The 17,853-nt window shown below is 53.4% G+C and overlaps 1 protein-coding gene across 1 annotated transcript; it reads right to left on the bottom strand.

Annotated features, from left to right (window-relative positions):
* Nucleotides 1-14,502: 14,502 nt before the first annotated feature.
* LOC126068467 (keratin-associated protein 10-8-like) lies at nucleotides 14,503-15,408 on the bottom strand. The gene is made up of 2 exons (XM_049871013.1): nucleotides 15,163-15,408; nucleotides 14,503-15,102 (listed from the first exon to the last, which is right to left on the bottom strand). The coding sequence occupies exons 1-2, from the start codon at nucleotides 15,406-15,408 to the stop codon at nucleotides 14,503-14,505; spliced, it is 846 nt and encodes a 281-aa protein (XP_049726970.1).
* Between the last annotated feature and the right edge of the window lie 2,445 nt (nucleotides 15,409-17,853).

Genomic DNA, 17,853 nt, shown 5'->3' with positions numbered 1-17,853 from the left:
AGCCCTGGTGGGAGGAAGCAGAGCCTGGATGGGGTTCAGAAAGAAGCCCTGGGGCTGGAGCAAGGGAAGGAGGCTATGTGGTGGGCTGAGAGTGCAGCCGTAGGCCACATCCTGGAGCTGCCTTTACTGTAGGAGCAATCTGAAGACCCTGAATGAGAACTGACCCAGCCAGGTCTGGGTTTGGCACAGACGGCTCCAGCTGCTGAGCAGACCCAGGAGGAACAGAGAGCATTTGGGTCACAGTCTGGCAGTGACAGCTGTGAGGAATGAAGGTGGCTGGACCAAGAAGGTGGTGGGCTGGAAGAAGAAGTAAGTGTTTGGGGATAAACTCCATGGGACCTCCTGAGGGAGGTGCCAAGGATGAGTTACGGGCCTCTGGCCTGCATCCCTGGATGGGGTTGGGGAGCTTTGCTGAGATGGGGACACCCAGGAGGATGTCAGTTGAGTGGCTGCAAATCTAAGGCTGTTATTCAACAGACAGGTGTGGGCTTTTGTCCCCTCAGCCTTTTTGATTTAGGGGATGATGGGAGCCTAAGGAGTTTGCCTGGAAAACTGAGTGGCAGAGAGGAGAAGAAAGTGAGTATAAATTCAAGCATTCTAAATTACGTATTGGGTGTAATCAAGCAGGGTATTAAAACAACACTGCACCATGACCACGAGGGATTTACTGCAGTGAAGGAAGACTGTTTAGCATGAGCAAGATGTCTTTGTCGTTAATTTCATTGACGAATTAAAGTAGAAATCATATCAATCAATGTGCAAAAGCATTTGAGAAAATTCAGCAGCCATTTCTACTCTAAGTAAAACAGGAAAAGAAGGGAAATTCTTTAATACGATAATCACTACCATACCCAACAGCCATTCCCGTGGAAATCAGGGACGTGATGAGAAGCGGGCTATTGTCACTGTTTTCAACAGTGTTTCGAAGGCTCTCGGTCATGCTGTAAAATAAGAGAATGAACCGGTTGATAAAAACATTAGAACTGAAGAAGCAAAATTATTTTATTTGCAGACAATATTTGTTTACTGTTTAGCAAATTTAATGTTGCTAGTCATAACGCTAAGAGATTTTAGAATCTCTCATGACCTAGAGAAGTCTAGAGAAGGAAATTCTGGGTTTTTTCTGCATTCAGGTAGATATTTTTGTGGTTTATAGATGAACAAAATTTCCACTAATTAATACTTGGTAGTCACGGGGAGTGTTAGGAGTATTACGTGATCCAGTGTAATGTAAGGAAACTTTTCTTACAAGGATTCAAGGTAACATAATTTTGATTCTTCAAATAGGATTGGTTAGAAATGACACATGATTTCTTTTGCATCAACCAGCTGGAATCGACAAGACTTGGTTGCCAGAGGTCCAGGTGGCTGTGCTGGGGAAGCCGGCAAGAGACACAACAATGCTGCTTGGGTTCGTGACCCTGTGGTAACCTGTGAGCACCTGCCCATCCTTCAGAAAGAGTCACCTGAACTTCCTGACCTGTCTCACCACCCCCAGGGAGTGGTCCCACAGGCCATGTGATCCATAGCTGGTCAAAAAAGTTTTTATTAACTGGGAGAGAAAAGAGGAAAGCTAAGTTTATTCAATTTAAAAAGCCACTCTTGATCCAAACAGCACGGCTCTCCCACATTTTGGGGGGACTATGTCTTTTCGTTTATCATGTTATGGCTCTAATGAACTGTACTGCGTGTGTGAGAGCATTTCACAGCTCCACAAGGTCCAGCAAGGTGGAGATGGCAGGTCGAGAGGCTGAAAGTTTCGTTTAAACACAGCCATGTCCCTTTCAGTGAGTGCCCTAGCCAGTCCTTAGCATCTCTAAGCCTCAGTCACCTCATCTGTAAGATGGCCTTGTAGGAGTCCCAGAGACTGTGTGTGGGGAGGCACACTGAGGAGTTCACCTGGGCTCAGTCGATGGGAATCGTGTCTAGTAAGAGCCCCTAAAGATTTTCTTAATATAACCTGTTACCCGAAAACCTCATAACTAAGATGTAACCTATGACTTAGTATCTATTGAAGAGAATAAAAGAGAGAGAGGGAGAGAGACAGAGACAGGGAGAGAGACAGAGACAAAAAATGAATCTCCGTAGTCACTGGGGGGTGGGGGAGTCATAGGGCTTGCTTTCACGGAAAGAGCCCTCAACACTGATTTTTATCCTCTCTGTGTTTCTCGCTCTCTCTTGCTCTGAGCCAAGTGTCTAATGACAGGGTCTGTGATCTTCACAAACGTGTCCTGTGTCAGACACAGCCTCTGGGAGCCTCTGAGCTGAGAGCTTCCCCAAGGGGAGCTTGGGTTCGCAACTAAGACACTGCCATTCTTTTTCTTTTTTATTCTTATAATATATATATATAGCACATTTGCCACTTCAGTGTTTTTCACGTGTACAATTTAGAGATAGCAATTACATTAATTGTGTTGTACAACCATCACCCATAATTGTTGCCAAATTTTCTGTCACTTGAAAAGAAATTCACTGTTTCTTAACGATGACCTCCGCTCCCCTGCAACCACCGGTGACTGTTAATGAAACTTTGGTCTCTATACACTTGTGCCTATTGTAGATATTTCACATAAATGGGGTCATACAATATTTGCCCTTTTGCAACTGCCTTATTTTACTCAGCATAATGTTTTCAAGGTTTATCCATGTTGCAGCATGCATCAGGACTTCATTTTTCTTTATGGCTCAGTGGTGTTTCATTGTGTGTGTGCCACATTTAGTTTATCCATTCATCTGTTGGCGGACATTTAGGTTGTTTCTACCTTTTGGCTATTGTGAACAGTGCTGCAGTGAACGACGGTGTACACGTGTCTGTTTGTTTCTCAGCTTTCAAGTCCCTTGGGTATATACCTAAGAATGGAATTGCCCGGTCGTATGGTGGTTTTATGTTTAATATTTTGAGGAACCACCAAACTGTTTTTCCACAGTGGCTGTACCATTTTGCATTGCCACCAGCAATGGATAAGAGTTCAATATTCTCCACATTTGTTGTTTTCTGGGTTTTTAAAATCTCACCATCTGTTATGGATTGAATTGTGTCCCCCCAAAATGTGTGTGAACTTGGCTAGGCTATGGTTCCCCGTATGGTGTGGTTGTCCTCCAATTTGTGATCTGATATAATTATCCTGTGTGTTGTAAATCCTAACCTCTATGATGTTAACGAGGCAGGATTAGAGGTAGTTATGTTAATGAGGCAGGACACAATCTACAGGATTAGGTTGTATTTTGAATCAATCTCTTTTGGGATATAAAAGAGAGAAGTGAGCAGAGAGGAGAGGGACCTCATGCCACTAAGAAGGAAGAAAACAGGAGACCCCTTTGGACCTGGGTTCCCTGCACGGAGAAACTCCTAGTTCCAAGGGAAGATTGATGACAAGGACCTTCCCCTAGGGCCGACAGAAAGAGAAGGGCTTCCCTTGGAGCTGGCGCCCTGGATTCAGACTTCTAGCCTCCTAGACTGTGAGAGAATAAACTTCTGTTCGTTAAAGCCATCCACTCACGGTATTTCTGTTACAGCAGCACTGGGTGACTAAGACGCCATCCTAGTGAAGTGGTATCTCATCGTGGTTTTGATTTTCGTCACCCTAATGGCTAATGATGCTAAGAAGCATCTTTTCATGCGCTGGTTGGCCATTTGTATAACGTCTTTAGTGAAATGTCTATTCAAGCCCTTTGCTCATTTTTTTGATTGGGCTCTTTGTCTTGTCATTATTAAGTTGTGGGTAGGAGTTCTTTATACAGTCTAGATACTAAACCCTTATGCAATAAATGGTTCCCTAAAGTTTTCTTCCAATCTGTACATTGTACTTCATTTTGTTTGTTAAAGTCCGTGGTTGAACAGAAGTTTTTTAATTTTGATGGAGTCTAATGTATCTAGTTTATCTTTTGTTGCTAAAGCTTCTGGTGTTGAATCTAAGAATCCATTGTTAAAAACCAGTTCCCAGAGCTTTTTCTGTATGTTTTCTCTTAGGTATTTTGTATCTCACATTTTGAGTTATTTTTGTATGTGTTTTTTTTGTATGTACAATGCTGTCGTTCTGAGAACAGGAGAAATGTGCATTTTGGGGGCCTATGAAAGGGGCTCCTTGGAAACTCTACGGGGCAGTTCTACTCTGTCCTATAGGGTCACTATGAGTCCGAATCAACTCCACGGCAGTGGTTTTTTTTTTTTTTTATGAAAGGGGGTCCTACCGAACTAGGGCGCATTCTCAGTATCTGATTGTCACCTTTGGACAGTTGTGGGCACCCTCCCTATGAAATAGATAAATATTGCACACCTGACTGAATTTCAGATTTCTCTAAGTACAGTTTTGCTTAGAGGGAGAAGAGAGACAGAATTATTTTTTTCCCCAAGAATAATCATATTTAAAAGCTGTTCCACCTCCAACAGCATTTCGTGTCAATTGCAGCTCTGAGACCTGCAGTACCGATTCGAATGACCTTTCAGTAGTTTTATGAAATGAACCCAAGGTAAGCACGCATGTTCAGGCAGGGAGGGCCCCTGCCCTCCTTACACCTTCTCCAAAGCGACTCTTATCTTTCCCCTCCCTCTCATTAGCTTTTTCCTTTAAAGACTGACTTCCCCACCGAGGGAAATCCCTGAAACCCAACAGTTGACAAACCTATAAACACTCGGGAAGGCTGGGCACCAGATGAAAAGCCCTCGGCGCTGGCCCGGCACCTCCCGGCGACGGCCCTGCCGCCGTGAGCCCCAGCAGTGCAGAACTCCCTCGCCGTGCCCCCCAGGAGAGAGAGGGACGCCCCCGCCCTGCGCCCCAGGCGAGCGCGGTGCCAGGCCCTCACAGCGCTGGTCGCAGGCGCTCGCAGTCCTAGGAGGCAGCTGGTTGGGAGGCTGCGACTAAGCAGAGAGCGCCGGAGGCAAACAGGTTCTCTTAAGTTTTTCTGGTTTCCTCTCAGCTCCAAGCTGGACGATCTATTTCTGTCTTTCCTTTAGGAAAAATGTGCGTTGCCAATGACTAATCTCAGCCCGTGCAGAGATTGCTATCAGCTGTCACCTGCACAGCACAGCCAAAGCAAAGCAGAGAAATTATGAGATAAAGCGAAGGGTTGACCTGCCAGCGCCATCTACCTCCCCCTGTAGTGGAGCCACTAGAAGCCTCCCAGGAACCAGGGCCATATCTGTGCCTGCCCCAGGCATGTGGCCAGTGGAGTGACCATCTGAGGCCCCACGGCCACCCCTGTGGGCTGAGAGCACTGAGCCCCTGAATGGATCTCGGGACCCCGGCCCCTCATGTCTGTGCTGCTGATGCTGTGTGTTGTGTTCCTGGCCCTGGTGACCCCTGGCCTCAGTGCCCGGCGTTGGGAGCCCTGCACAGGTAAGGCAGGACATGGGGCAGGGGTACTGTGGGCAGCCAAGAGGGTGTCGCCTATGAAATGATGCTTTTTAACACTGATTCAAGGATGCTTGATCCTTGAGGACTCCTTTCAAGTACCAGCAGTTAAAACCCCTTGGGAGACAGGTAGAGGTGGGAAATAGGTAGAGGTGGAGACAGGTAAGGGTGAGAGACAAGTAGAGGTGGGAGACAGAGATGAGACAGGTAGTGGTAGGGAACAGATAGGTATGGGGGACAGGTAGAGATGGGGGACAGGTAGGGGCAGGAGACAGGTAGTGGTGAGAGGCAGGTGGACAGGTAGGGGTGGGGGACTGCAGTGTGGACCAGATAAAAGAAAGCAGCCGAGGCAATCACAATAGATGTGGTTCTTTAAAATGCTCCCAGGGTGGGGACTAGTTTCAAAGAGTTAACCTGCAGCCATCTGCGGTCTTTCACATGTGCTTACCTGCTTGGCCTTCCCGGGGGAACAGCTTCCACCTGCTTTAGGAATGAAATCGCTGCAGCCCCTTCTTTCTCCATAAACGTGATGGGAAGGAGCCATTTCCTGGGCTTGACTGAGAGCCCTTGGTAATCCCTAAGGTCGCCTGTGACATCCAACCTGCAAATAGCGCAGCGGGGGCCCCACTAGGCCTGGTAGTTCTGTCCAAACATGAATGCCCTGTGCAGGACTGGCCCCCTACAGGTCAGCAGGACCTTTAAGACAAGGGTCGCTGTAGTGAGGAGACTTTGGAGGAAGATTCTGGTCCTACCTTTTTAAAGACCATGCTGTCATAACAGCTTTCTAGGGTTTCTGCCAAGAGATTTTATTTAGGAAACCAAAAATTAGAAAACAAACCCACAGGAAGAAGACAAGGCCTGGCAGCTGGGAGCGTGGTTCCAAACCTAAGTTATGCCAGCCCTTGGACTTTGTCTGGAGAGATGGGGAGTCAGTCCTCGGAGGGCAGCAGGGAGATGATTTGATATGCGATTCCAGTTTTATTTGGAAATTCCTGATTGCTTGGCTCTTTGGAGTATGGTACAGTCCCCCACTTGTGCCTGGCTAGAGGGCTCTGTTCTGGGGGCACTTAATCCCCAATAGCATGACCAAGAGTGACCTAGGACAATCCAAATTTGGATCGCTGACGGGCATGGGGCTGGCAGATATGTTCCTGGGGCCCAGTCTTGGTGGAGAGGCCAGGAGTGTGAGGGACCACCTGGCCCTGCAGGTGGGAGGCGAGCAACCCTGGGGGTGCTGGGGCTGGCTCTGCATGAGGGTCTTGGGAAAAGGTCAGAAGCCTCAGCCACCTGGGTTATGAGGCCACTGCACCTGCCCGCGATGGCTTTCTTGGAATGGGCTCCTTCTGCCAAAGAGATTTAGAGCAACCTCGGCTAGTCAAGCAGAACCCTCTGGCCTCGGGGAATGGAAGGCCAGCCACTCTACTTCCTTCCCCTGCTTGGAGACGCATTCTCAGGGTCCAGGCTGGGACCAAGGGGGACCCCATGCTGCGCCCAGCCGAGCCTAAGCACACAGTGCTCCTCCCTGGCAGGGATGAGTCACAAACATGTACCTTCACGCTCCCCTCAGCGCTGGGAACAGAATAAATCCGCATAATAATAGTAAAGGTTATTTATAAAGCCCGCCCCCTCTCCCCTGAAGGTACTTTGCAAATAGTTAAAAGATGACCCAGTTATGAATACCGTGAACTAGGAGGAAAGATAAAAGTCAAGTCAATAATATTGAACTTGATTTGGACTGTTCCCAAGGAACTTGTATAATGGCTAGTAAGGATTTCAGGTAGTTTAAAAAAAAAAATCACTTTGATTCCATTCAATTTTGAAAAGCATGTGGGTTTACACCGTGGGATTATGTGTGCATGCGTGTGCGCAGGGAGAGTTGGGTTTCACTTTCTGTAGGCCCCTGTTCCTTGGGTCTAGCTGCTGAGCATGTGTGAAGTCGCTGGAGGCCTTGAGTTGGGCCTGGTGGTCACAGGATTTGAAGGTCCCACCCACTGGGCCTCCCAACCCCAGCCTGTGACCACAGACACACAGCAAAGAGAGGTCATGTGGTGGCATGTTGGTTACAGGCCCTTGTGAGGGCTTTGGGGTTTGTGTGCACCTTGAGGGCCCCCTTCTCTGCAAGGTGCAGTGCAGGGGTGGGGAGGAGGCCCTGCTTTGATTGTTCGTTTTGCTGTTGAATCGGCTCTGACTCATGGCGAACCCGGGCACAACAGAACAAAACCTTGCCCGGTCCTGCACCATCTTCATGATCACTGGTCTGCTCAAGTCCACTGCTGTGGCCACTGTGCATTTTGAGAGCTTTCCAACCTAGGGGGCTCATCTTCCAACACTCTATCAGACAGTGTTCTCTTGTGATCCAGAGGGTTTTCAGTGGTTGATTTTTGGAAGTAGCTTGCCAGGCCTTTCTTCCTGGTCTGTCTTACTCTGGAAGCTTTGCTGTAACCTGTCCACCACCGGTGACCCTGCTGGCATTTGAAGTACCGGTGGCATAGCTTCCAGCATCTCCGCAATATGCAAGCCACCGCAGGAGGACGAACTGACAGTTTGCTTTGACTACCAAGCCATTTGTTCCCATCTGTCTGTTTACCCTGGCCGGACCCTACTTCCTAGTGTTTGGTGTGGAGAAAAGCTCTTTCAGGCTCTGGGGAATCTACAGGCTGGGAGTCTCACGTGTCCCTACCCCAGAGGGGCAAGGAGAGGGGAGAAGAAGCTGTGTCTTCCTGCCTGCCCCTTTGGAGACCCTGAGTCTGCAGTGATGGTGGGGAGGCCGGTGTGGCCATGGAGATGAGGACAGATGAGACATGGTTGGCATGGTCACGGTGGGGGAGGGTGGAAGGGACATCATATCTGGGTACCTCATGGTCACCGTTGGCCTGGGGTGGCTGTGGGTGCAGGGGGCAGTGCAGCATGCAGATATGTTCCTGGGCTGGCAGGAGGGGGCCTCTTTGGAAAGCAGGAGCTGTCTTCTGGACGGCTGAAGTGGACGTGGGGCCTGCCGAGGGGACCCAATGGGCTCCTAGGACTCAATAATCACCATATTTCAGACTCCCGCGTACCTCTTACTGGTAAGTGCTGCCACCCTGTTGCCTAACGGGAAATTGGGGTTAAATGTTTGACCAGTGTCCAGTGCTGGACCCTCCACTGAGGGGCTAGGATCCAGTGCTGGCCCTTTGCACAGATGTATCTGTAGGTGGGTAAGCCAGGCAGGGCAAGCAGCATTAGTCAGGAAGCATGGCAGGCAGAGGGGCCAGAGGAGGCCATTGGGTGGGCCTCTGGTGGAGGTGGAAGCAGGGGCTCTGAGCAGAGTGGGGGCAGGTGGGGCAGGCACCATCCAAGGTTCACAAGGCAGCATGCAGGATCCTGGACATGCCTGCTCCTAGCTGTTGGGCTCAGTTTAGCCAGGGGCGGCTCAGCCTGGATGCTGCAGACCTCAGCACGGACTCTCACATCCTGCTGGCTGACCCGTGGGGCCACCTGGGTCTTCTGGTGCCAGGCTGGCTCATCTCCTCTGACAGCCCTCAGCTACCTTGGGATGAAAAGGCTGAAATATGATGGCTAAGATCCTTCCGGCTTCCACAAGCAGGCCATGATCCTGGCTGTACAAGGCATCCTGTGCCCAGGAAAGCGGCTGGCGTCCTATGGGAAGCTCATGGTGGACCATGTCCTAGGTATGGCTCCCGATCAGACGATACATGGGGGTCGGGGCAGGCCAGCACACCTGGGAGGGTGGGGCTGCTAGAGGAGACCCTTTGGCCCACACTGGACCCTCAGCTCTGTCTGGGACTCTTACTCCAGTGTAGCCAGGTGCTGTCTCCACGTGGGCAATAAGGTGAAGGATTGGAAATGGGAATGGCTGGATCCCAGAGGGCTGGGAGCTCCAGGGAGGCTTGAGAGAAAGAGAGGTGGGGTGGGGAGCTGGGAGGTAGGAGGCACAACTTTTATGTGTCAAGTAGAGGGACGCCAGGATGCCAATGTAAACGTATCTCTTGTTCCACCACATTCGAATCGTTTCCAGGAGCTGCTGCCTGGTCTGGGGGCTGCCTGCGAGTGTTGCCTGTTACCCAGAGACAGTCAGAGGTGGGGGCAGCCACCCAGCACTCAGGGCCTTGGTGAAGCCTCGTACTTCAAACCAGTCCCTAACCTACCTGGAATTCCTTCACTTCTGCCTTCATTCCCCTCTTTGCTGGGTATCAGATATCATGCAGGGGAGATGCCCTGCTCACCGCTGGTGGTCAGTAACCACAGCCTAGAGGCCCCCTCCCTTCACCCTGAGCATGCGTTGTCATGGATTGCATCTCTGCCAAGTGCAAGTGCTTCCAGAGACCCCAGCAAGCTGGCCATCTGGGTGGGAGGGGCCCAGGAGGGAACATTCTAGAAAGAGGTGAGTGCAGGGCAAAGGCCAAGGGTGGGAAGGGTAGGCCAGTGTAGGAGCAGGTCAGACCTGAGGAGGGGTGCCTCTGGGGGCGTGGTGGAGGAGGGTGGGGAAGGGTGGGGGCTCCCAGGAGCTAGAGACAGTGCTGAGGAAGTGACAGGGCTAGGGTGCACCTCTCTGCTTGTGGAGGTGAACAGGAGGCCGGTCCAGCTAGGAGCATCCATTTGTCTTTCTTCGCAGATAGGGTGGCAGGGTTCCTGTTGTCCCTCCGGATTGCTCTCGGGAATCTCCCTCTGTCCATGGTCCTTTGGGCCTCTTTAGAAGGAGCATTTGCAGGAAGGTTGTAATTGCGACTAACTCCCCAAAGTGTGAAATCCCAGTCCCTCTGGTGAGGTCCCCCAAGGAGAGGCTGGTGGAAAATGCCTGGTGGGAACCACATCCCCTGAGGGCGGGTCGAGACATACACAGTTAAAGCCCCCTTACACATTTTGGGGTGATTTCAGGCAACTGTTTTTTCACGATAACACCTCACACACCACAAACGTAGGGGAGCAGTGGTGGAACATGGCTTTTCTGGCTGGACTTGGGTTCGTTCCATCCTTGACCCCAAAGCACCTAGCGCAGAAAAGGAGGTGGGGGTGGGGGGTGGACTGCAGAAATGGGGAGGAGTTTCTCAGGACCTCCTGGCTGTCTTGCCCCACACTGATGGCTCAGCCTTCAATGCGGTCCCTCCCCCTGCTCCTCCACTCCTCTCTGTTCCTATTCCTATGATTCTGCACCCTCTGGACCTCCTCTTCCTCTACCCTTCTCCTCTCCTCTCCTCAGCCCCCCCTTTCCACTCCTTCTGTCTTTCCTCTCCCTCTTCCCTTCTATTCTCTTCCCCCCTCCCCCTGCCCCTCTGTCCCTCCATTCCTCTCCCACCCTCAGGTGGATTCTGAGCTCCAGTTTAGCGGAGACCTCCGTGTTGGGGTGGGGTGGGGGCCGACCGCGTCTGTCCATCCTGCTGAGTTTTGGGACACAGAAGGGAATGTGACCCTCCTAGGTCATCCCTCATGGTACTGGGACTGTCTGTGGCTGCCCTAACCCTGCATGCTGGCTAGAAGGACCACCCCAGGCTGCAGGCTTGGGGGGCGGGGCAGGGAGCCACGGTGCTCACCAGAGGGTCAGGGCTGTTAGTGGGGGGTCTATCTGTCATCATCCCCTCCCCCCCACCCGAAGTGGGAGCACCATCTGGGAGCCCCCCAAGACGACGCCAGGGAGGAGTGGGGGGAGGGGATCCTCTTGGGGCCTCTGGCAAATTCAGCCTAAGGAGCCTCTCAGAGAAGGTTGGGGAGTTTAACAGGGCAATAGAAGGTGTGGGAGAGAAAGGAGAAGAGCCCTAACTGTCCTCCAAGGGAACCCTGGGATTGGTTTGCAGCTTGGGGAGCTTCCCAGATCCTAGGCTCCAGCCTGGGGAATCCACACTGGGCGCCACCCAAGATCTGACCCTCCTGACCCAGGGGCCCTGGGCAATTCACAGCATGGAACCCCGGCTTTCTCATCTGCAGAATGGGAGGGCGATCTGCCAACGACGTGATATACACGCGTGATAAGAGCTTAGAGTGGCACCTGTCGCAGCTCAGCGAGGGCTGCGAGGGTCACTCATACTGCTGGGGGTGGCTTCTGTGTCAGCGGGAGTGCTGGGGGGTGCGCGCGCGCACCTGTGGGAGCGGGGATGTGTGCCTGTGTGCACGTGTGTGTGCGTGTGTGTCCGTACATACGGAGAAAAGCCCGGGCGCATACTGACCCAGGTCGTAAGGGCTTTCTCATTTCTTCTTTCTGTCCAGGCGTGTTTTCTGGGGTTTCCACGGCAGCTCTGCTTAGTTACTTACACACCGAAGGAAAAACTCAGTTCTGCAAAACAACAGGCTGCCGGCTCACCAGCCCCACCTGGCGCACGTCCTGGCTGGGCGCCGAGGACCACCCGGGCCAGGGGCGGAGGGGCCCTCGATCCGCTGGGTGGGGGTGGGGGCGGGCTAGGGCGGCTCTCAGGGGGCACCCTGCGCTGGGCACCACGGCCTCCCAGGACGCGTGTCTGGAGGAGGGTCTGTGGGTGGACCCAGGGGTCTGTGAACCTGCGCGGGAACACCGAATCCTGGTTCTCATAACCTTTGAGACGCAGCGTCCTGAGTGACAGATGCGGAGGCCTCGCCCAGCGGCATGACAGCCCCCTGTGACTATCACCCGCGGAAGCTTCCAGCTTCCTCCGACCACATCGCAGACTTTGCGGGGTGTCAGGGAGCGGAGTGCCTGCCCGTGGGCATGGACATCGCACCCCTGCGGGCCCAGCCGCTGGCTCTAGCTGGTTAAAGCCATAACAAAAACGCCTATATCACTACTTCGAACTATGGTTTTTTGATACATTGGTAACTGTATTTTCATACAGTTGGCTCCCTTTGGAATCTGGTGTGTTAAGTTTCATGCGTTTATAAGCCTTTTTCTGAGGAGAGGCCCACAGGCCTCAGCCATGGTCAGAGGGGCCCCGGGAGCACCAAAGGTTCGGGTGGGGGTCCCCAGTTCACAGATGTCTCTGGGAAAGTGAAGGTGGGCTGGAGGGAGGGAGCTACAGACACAGAGGAAGACAATGCGGGGCTGATGGGCTGCGGTGGGCGGAGAACTACGTCGGAGAGGGAGGGGAGTGTGGGTGGGGGGCAGGGTCCTCTGGAGGAATAGGGGAGGAGGAGGGAGGGAGCAGGAGTCAGGACCCCCACCCTGCCTGTGCAGCCCCACTAGTCATGAGGAAGGATTTTAAGGAACAGAATCTCCAAGCCGTCAGGGTGACTGATAACCAGTTGCCGTAGACCCCATGGTGTCAGAGTACAACTGGGGGGCACTGGTTCTCAATGTCTGATTTTTTTTGGAAGTTGATCGCCAGGTCTTTCTTCCCAGGAGCCTCTCAGTGGACTCAAACCTCCAACCTTTATGTTCGCAGCCAAGCTCATAAACCCTTTACACCACCCAGGGGCTCTGCCTGGAGTCAAGTAAAGCTGAAATAAGGAAAAGCAAGTTCAGAACTGTGATCTGAAAGCACTGCTCTGCCTTATAAAATGTGCCTGGGTGGGGCCTGCGGGGAATTTACGGTTAAGGGGGAAGGGTTGCGACCTTCCTGCAGCCTCTGGTCTCTCGGTGGGGAGTGGTCTGAGGTCACCAGGGGTGCCCCTGGCCACCCCAACTGCAGGCTTCTCGTTTTCTGGAAGGACTCTGACCCTCCAGCATGAGTTAGACCTGGCCCTGGTGCAGCTCCACCCCACTCTGCTTCCCTGGAAGAACAGAAAGAGAAGAGAAAGCCCCCCTCCTGCCTCTGGAAAGATAGAGTCCGAAATGTGGGAACCTACTGAGACGTTCTTAGTGCAGTGAGTTTTCGGGGTCCTGCTGGCAGCTGGTCTGAGCTGTTCCCACCCACCCAATTCTAACTGGGACCCTGTTTTGTGGGGGGGGGGGGGTGGCACTGGAAAATCTGGCCCAGCCAGGGAACTTGGGCTGGGTTGCTTGGGGAGATCATCTGAGGACCCTAATCTCAGGATGCCCCCTCCATATTGACCAGCACCACCTGGGGACGGCACCACCTGGGGACGGCTCTGCCGGATTTCACGGCTTCCTGGGGGTGGGGGCGGGGCACACCGTGCCTGGAAGCTGGGAGGTGGGCCTCTGTGGGTGTGCAGCCAGGGGACAACAGAGCGAGGGGTGGGTGTGGGAAGCTCGTGGCTCCAGGGCCCCTGGAGACCCCTTCCTCAATCAAGAAGAGCTAGGACCGCCCCAAACTGCCCCCCAGGCATAACTCCCCCAAGGGGACGCGATTTTGCACTTCAGACCTCAGGGTCTGGACTTCTTGTAGTCACCTACCCTTTGGCCTCTTTCCCCCTGACCTCTGCCACGGCCAGCCGGACCTGGGCTTGGGCCATGGAGGCCTTGCTGCTAACCCTTTTGTTAGACAAAGTTGGGACATTTGCATAAAATGCTGAGGTTCAGGGACTGAAGGGGACTCGGGGTGACCAGCTCAGGGGCTGGCAGATGGCAGAGGCCCTCAGTTCCAGCTGCACCCAGGGAAGCCCCAGCCTAGCCCCCCTCCTCACAGGAAGGCCAATGTCGGCTCTGACCACCAGAAGCCCTCATGCTGGCTTGGGAAAGCATGGCTTGGGTACTGGGGCCCACTTGCCACCTGAATCCAGGACACACAGAACAGCTGCCCGAGAGCCACCTGGAGGTATGGATGCAGGAGCTGTGGGGCCGAGGGGACACCTGGGGTGGCCTTGAACTCAAAGCCACTGTAAAGCTGTGCGGTGTCACTTGTCTCCAAGGTGACTCCACTGGAGCTCTCTTAGGTCCGAGGACTGGGATGGAGAATGAAACATAAACTGAGGCTGGGAGAGAAGACCATTTAGAGGCCAGGGAGGCGAGTTTATTACTCTCAGTGCTGGATGTTGTCTGGTGGGAGGGGGGACAGACAGCAGCAAGAAGGGGCCAAAGAGAGGCAGAGACCCCTGAGGCTGGCTACAGGATTGTACAGGTGTGGCTGGGTCGGTGGCCACAGCTGCCAGAGCATTCTGGGATGCCTCCTTGCCCACAAATGGTTTGGGGCGTCTCATGTGTTTGGATCTGGTGAGATGTCAGATGGGCTGAATGGTGGTTGCTGGGGTATGAGGTCAGCTAACCTTCACACTGAGCCTCGAACCAAAACTTGTGCGGGGTTAAATCTTGAAGGTGCTGTGAGGCCAGCAGGGTGGAGATAGCTCATGCTGCCTATTTGGCCCTGGGGGATGATCCTGACCAGCAGCAGGATGTCTGCCCAGATGAGGGGCCATTGCAGGCTGGGCGGGGGCACACAGGGTGGCAGAGCAGGGACACACAGGAGGAGATGGGGGCACAGCAGGAGGAGGTGGGCACACAGCAGGTGGGCTTGCACACGGGGCGGCAGATGACGGACACACTGGAAGAGGGTTTGCAGCAGGAGGGGGTGCAGGGAAGGGGCTGGCAGCATGTGGAGGATCGGCAGGGGGCGGCCCTAGAGCACATGGGTACACAACACACAGGCTTGCAGCAGACAGGCTTGCAGCAGACAGGCACACAGCAGGCTTGCTGGCAGGGGGAGGGCGTGCAGCATGCAGGCTGGCAGCTAGACTGCTGGCAGCAGGAGGGAACACAGCAGTGGGCAGTCCCACAGCAGACTGGCACACAGCAGACGGGCTTGCGGTAGACAGGCTTGCAGCAGACAGGTACAGAGCAGGCCTGCTGGCAGGGGGAGGGTGTGCAGCATGCAGGCTGGCAGCTAGCCTGCTGGCAGCAGGAGGGTTCACAGGAGCTGGTGCAGACTGATTGGCAGGAGCTGGACCCACAGGCCGCCTGGCTGCAGGGACTGGACCCACAGGCCACCTGGCTGCAGGGGCTGAACACACAGCTCACAGGGGTGCAGATGAGGGTTAGACAGGGGGCCGGGACACAGCAGGTGGGGGCACAGGTGGGCTGGCAGCAAGTAGAGGTGCAGCAGGGAGGCTCACAGCAGCTCTCAGGGCAGTCGTCCACCTCCCAGGAGGAGCCGGTATAAGCGCTGGGCAGGCAGGTTCGGCTGCCATAGCTCCTGTCACTGGAGCAGATGGACATGGTGGACGCAGCTGGAACACAGGCCCTGGAGCAGCAGGCGTCAGCCATGGTGGGGGTGGGAGGAGGTGAGCTGGGAGGAGGGTGTGAGTGAGTGAGTGAGTGTGTGAGTGAGTGAGTGTGTGTGTGTGTGAGGAGCTCTGGGCTGTCGGGGCTTTTATATTCCTCTGTGCTGTGTGTTGTCCCAACAAAGACTTCCCGATGCCCTTCCCCTTCCCCTTCCTGGTTGGTGCCTGAGCCGCTTCCAGGAACACTCATTAGGGCAGTTTATTTTCCCCAGAGACGCTGCCCAGCTCGTAAAGTCCTCCCGGGGTTGGGTCTGGGCAGTCCATCTCCACCAGGGTCAGGAGTGGACAGGGAGGCCCAGGTGGGTGGACCTCTGGCTGCTGCAGTGCCGTCTTTGGGGACCCATTGATGAGGCTGGTGACGGGGCGAGGTGATGGATTCTGTGCTTTGGGAACAGTTCAGTCGTGTGGGTCCCCATTTCTGGGCCACGCAGTCCCCTTTCTTTTGCATTTGTTGCCAAATCCCCACAGATAACGGGAGGGGAGTGACACCATGACTGGTGTGTCTGGATTGTGGCTGTGTGGGTGGGTGGGTGGGGAACTGCCGGGTCCGCAATGCTCTTCCTGAGCACGGAGGCTCACGTGTTGGTTCTGGGGGTGTGTGTCTGTGGGCAGGGGCAGAGTGGCAGAGGGACACCGAGCTCAGGTGCAGACTCTGTGCCCCTGTGACTCTTGCCTGGCGGTTGGTGAGTCAAGTGACCCCACTGAGCAGGCGCGACCTGGCTGGGGTTCGGGGAGGTGCCTGGTGGGGAGCGTTTTCATCTTGGTGCTGTGTGCTGAGCAGGTCGTTGGCACTTTAGTGGGCAAGAGTGTTTCTGGCTCCATCTTCTCCTGCCTCTCCTCCACATGGAGACACAAGCTCCTCATGCCCGTTGCATTTTTACTTGAGTTGAGCCTGAGTTCTGTCCATGGACCTTGGGACCACCAGGGGATTGCTCACTAATGCCAGGTACTGGGATGAAAGATGTGGTGCCTGTGCTCAGGGAAGGCGCCTCCTGGTGGAGGAAGCTGGCAGGTACCCATGTACACTTGGGAGGCTTGGACACCATGGGCAGGGGGCTCCCGGGGCAAGATGAGGGGAAGGGGGCGCTTGAAGGAGACACAGGAGGGCAAAGGAGGAGGCAGCAGGTGCCTGTGGGTGACCCAGGACTTGGAGTGGCGGGCACACAGAGGCAGCTGGGTGGGCTGGGGCAGACCCAGTAGAAGGCTGTGGCCTTTTTTTTTTTCATCGTTGTCTTAATGGCATTTTCAATCGGAATACTTGGAAATTATGAAAGTTATGTTTGTCATCCACATTCCTGTTAGTGTCCTGTGGCTACTGTGACAGATGATCACTAATATGGAGGTTTAAAGCAATAGACACATAGCCCCTCAAAGCTCTGGAGACCAGAAGTCTGAAATCAGTATCAGTGGGCCAAAATCAAGGGGTCAGCAGGACTGCTTTCTTGCACCCATTCTTTGCTTCTTCCAGCTCCTGGTGGCCCCAGGCATTCTTTGGCTTGTGACTGCACCACTTCGGCCTCTGCCTCTGTGGTCACACCCACTGCTTCTCTTCTGTGTGTGAAATCTCCCTCTGCCTCCCTCTAATAAAGACACTTGGATGGCATTTAGGGCCTGCCTGGGTAATTCAGGACAATTTCCCTATCCCAAAATCCTTAATCACATCTGCAAAGTCCCTTTTTCTCATATAGAGTCACATTCATAGGTTTCAGGGATGAGGACATGAGTATCTTTTGGGGGCCATTACTTAGCCCAAGCCAAGGTCTTTTTGATTGCCTTATATGGATGCAAAAGCTGGCCAATGAAAAAGGAAGGCTGAAGAACTGATACCTTTGCATTGTGGTACTGGTGAAGAATATTGAATATAACATGGACTGTCAAATGAATGAACAAATCTGTCTTGGAAGAAATACAACCAGAATGTTCCTTAGAAGCAAGGATGGTGATGAGACTGTCTCTCTTACTTTGGACATGTCATCAGAAGGGATCAATCGCTGGAGAAAGACATCACGCTTGGTAGAGGGTTGTCGAAAAAGACGGAGACCATCAATGAAATGGATCGACACAGTGGCTGCAACAATGAGCTCAAACGTAGCAATGATTGTGAGGATGGCGCAGGACCAGGCAATGTTGCCATGAGCCAGAGCCAACTTGAAGGCACGTAATAGCAACACTCAGGTGACCATGGAGTTTTTCCCGACTATCCCTCTGTTTTACTAGACTAAGTGGCTTCTATCCCTGTTTGTCTCTACCCACCACTTACATCTCAACTTCACATGCACAACCTCCACCAAAACGCTCTGCCTCTTCCTGCCTCAGCCTCCTCTTCTACAAAATGTGACCATAGCAAAGCCCGTCTCATGGGGTTATCAGGAATGGTGTGATTTCAAACATGCCAAGTACTCAGGGCGGGGCCTTGAGCTTCATATGT

This window comes from Elephas maximus, chromosome 2, assembly GCF_024166365.1.
Source record: "Elephas maximus indicus isolate mEleMax1 chromosome 2, mEleMax1 primary haplotype, whole genome shotgun sequence".
Taxonomy (NCBI): domain Eukaryota; kingdom Metazoa; phylum Chordata; class Mammalia; order Proboscidea; family Elephantidae; genus Elephas; species Elephas maximus.
The sequence above is the reverse complement of the archived record's forward strand: the minus strand, read 5'-3'. Positions and strand labels throughout refer to the sequence as shown.

Coding starts and splice junctions, on each gene's coding strand:
- LOC126068467 (XM_049871013.1), bottom strand. CDS start 15,408: ATGGCTGACGCCTGCTGCTCCAGGGCCTGTGTTCCAGCTGCGTCCACC. Junction 15,103..15,162: donor TAACCCTCATCTGCACCCCT/GTGAGCTGTGTG, acceptor CCCTGCAGCCAG/GCGGCCTGTGGGTCCAGCTC.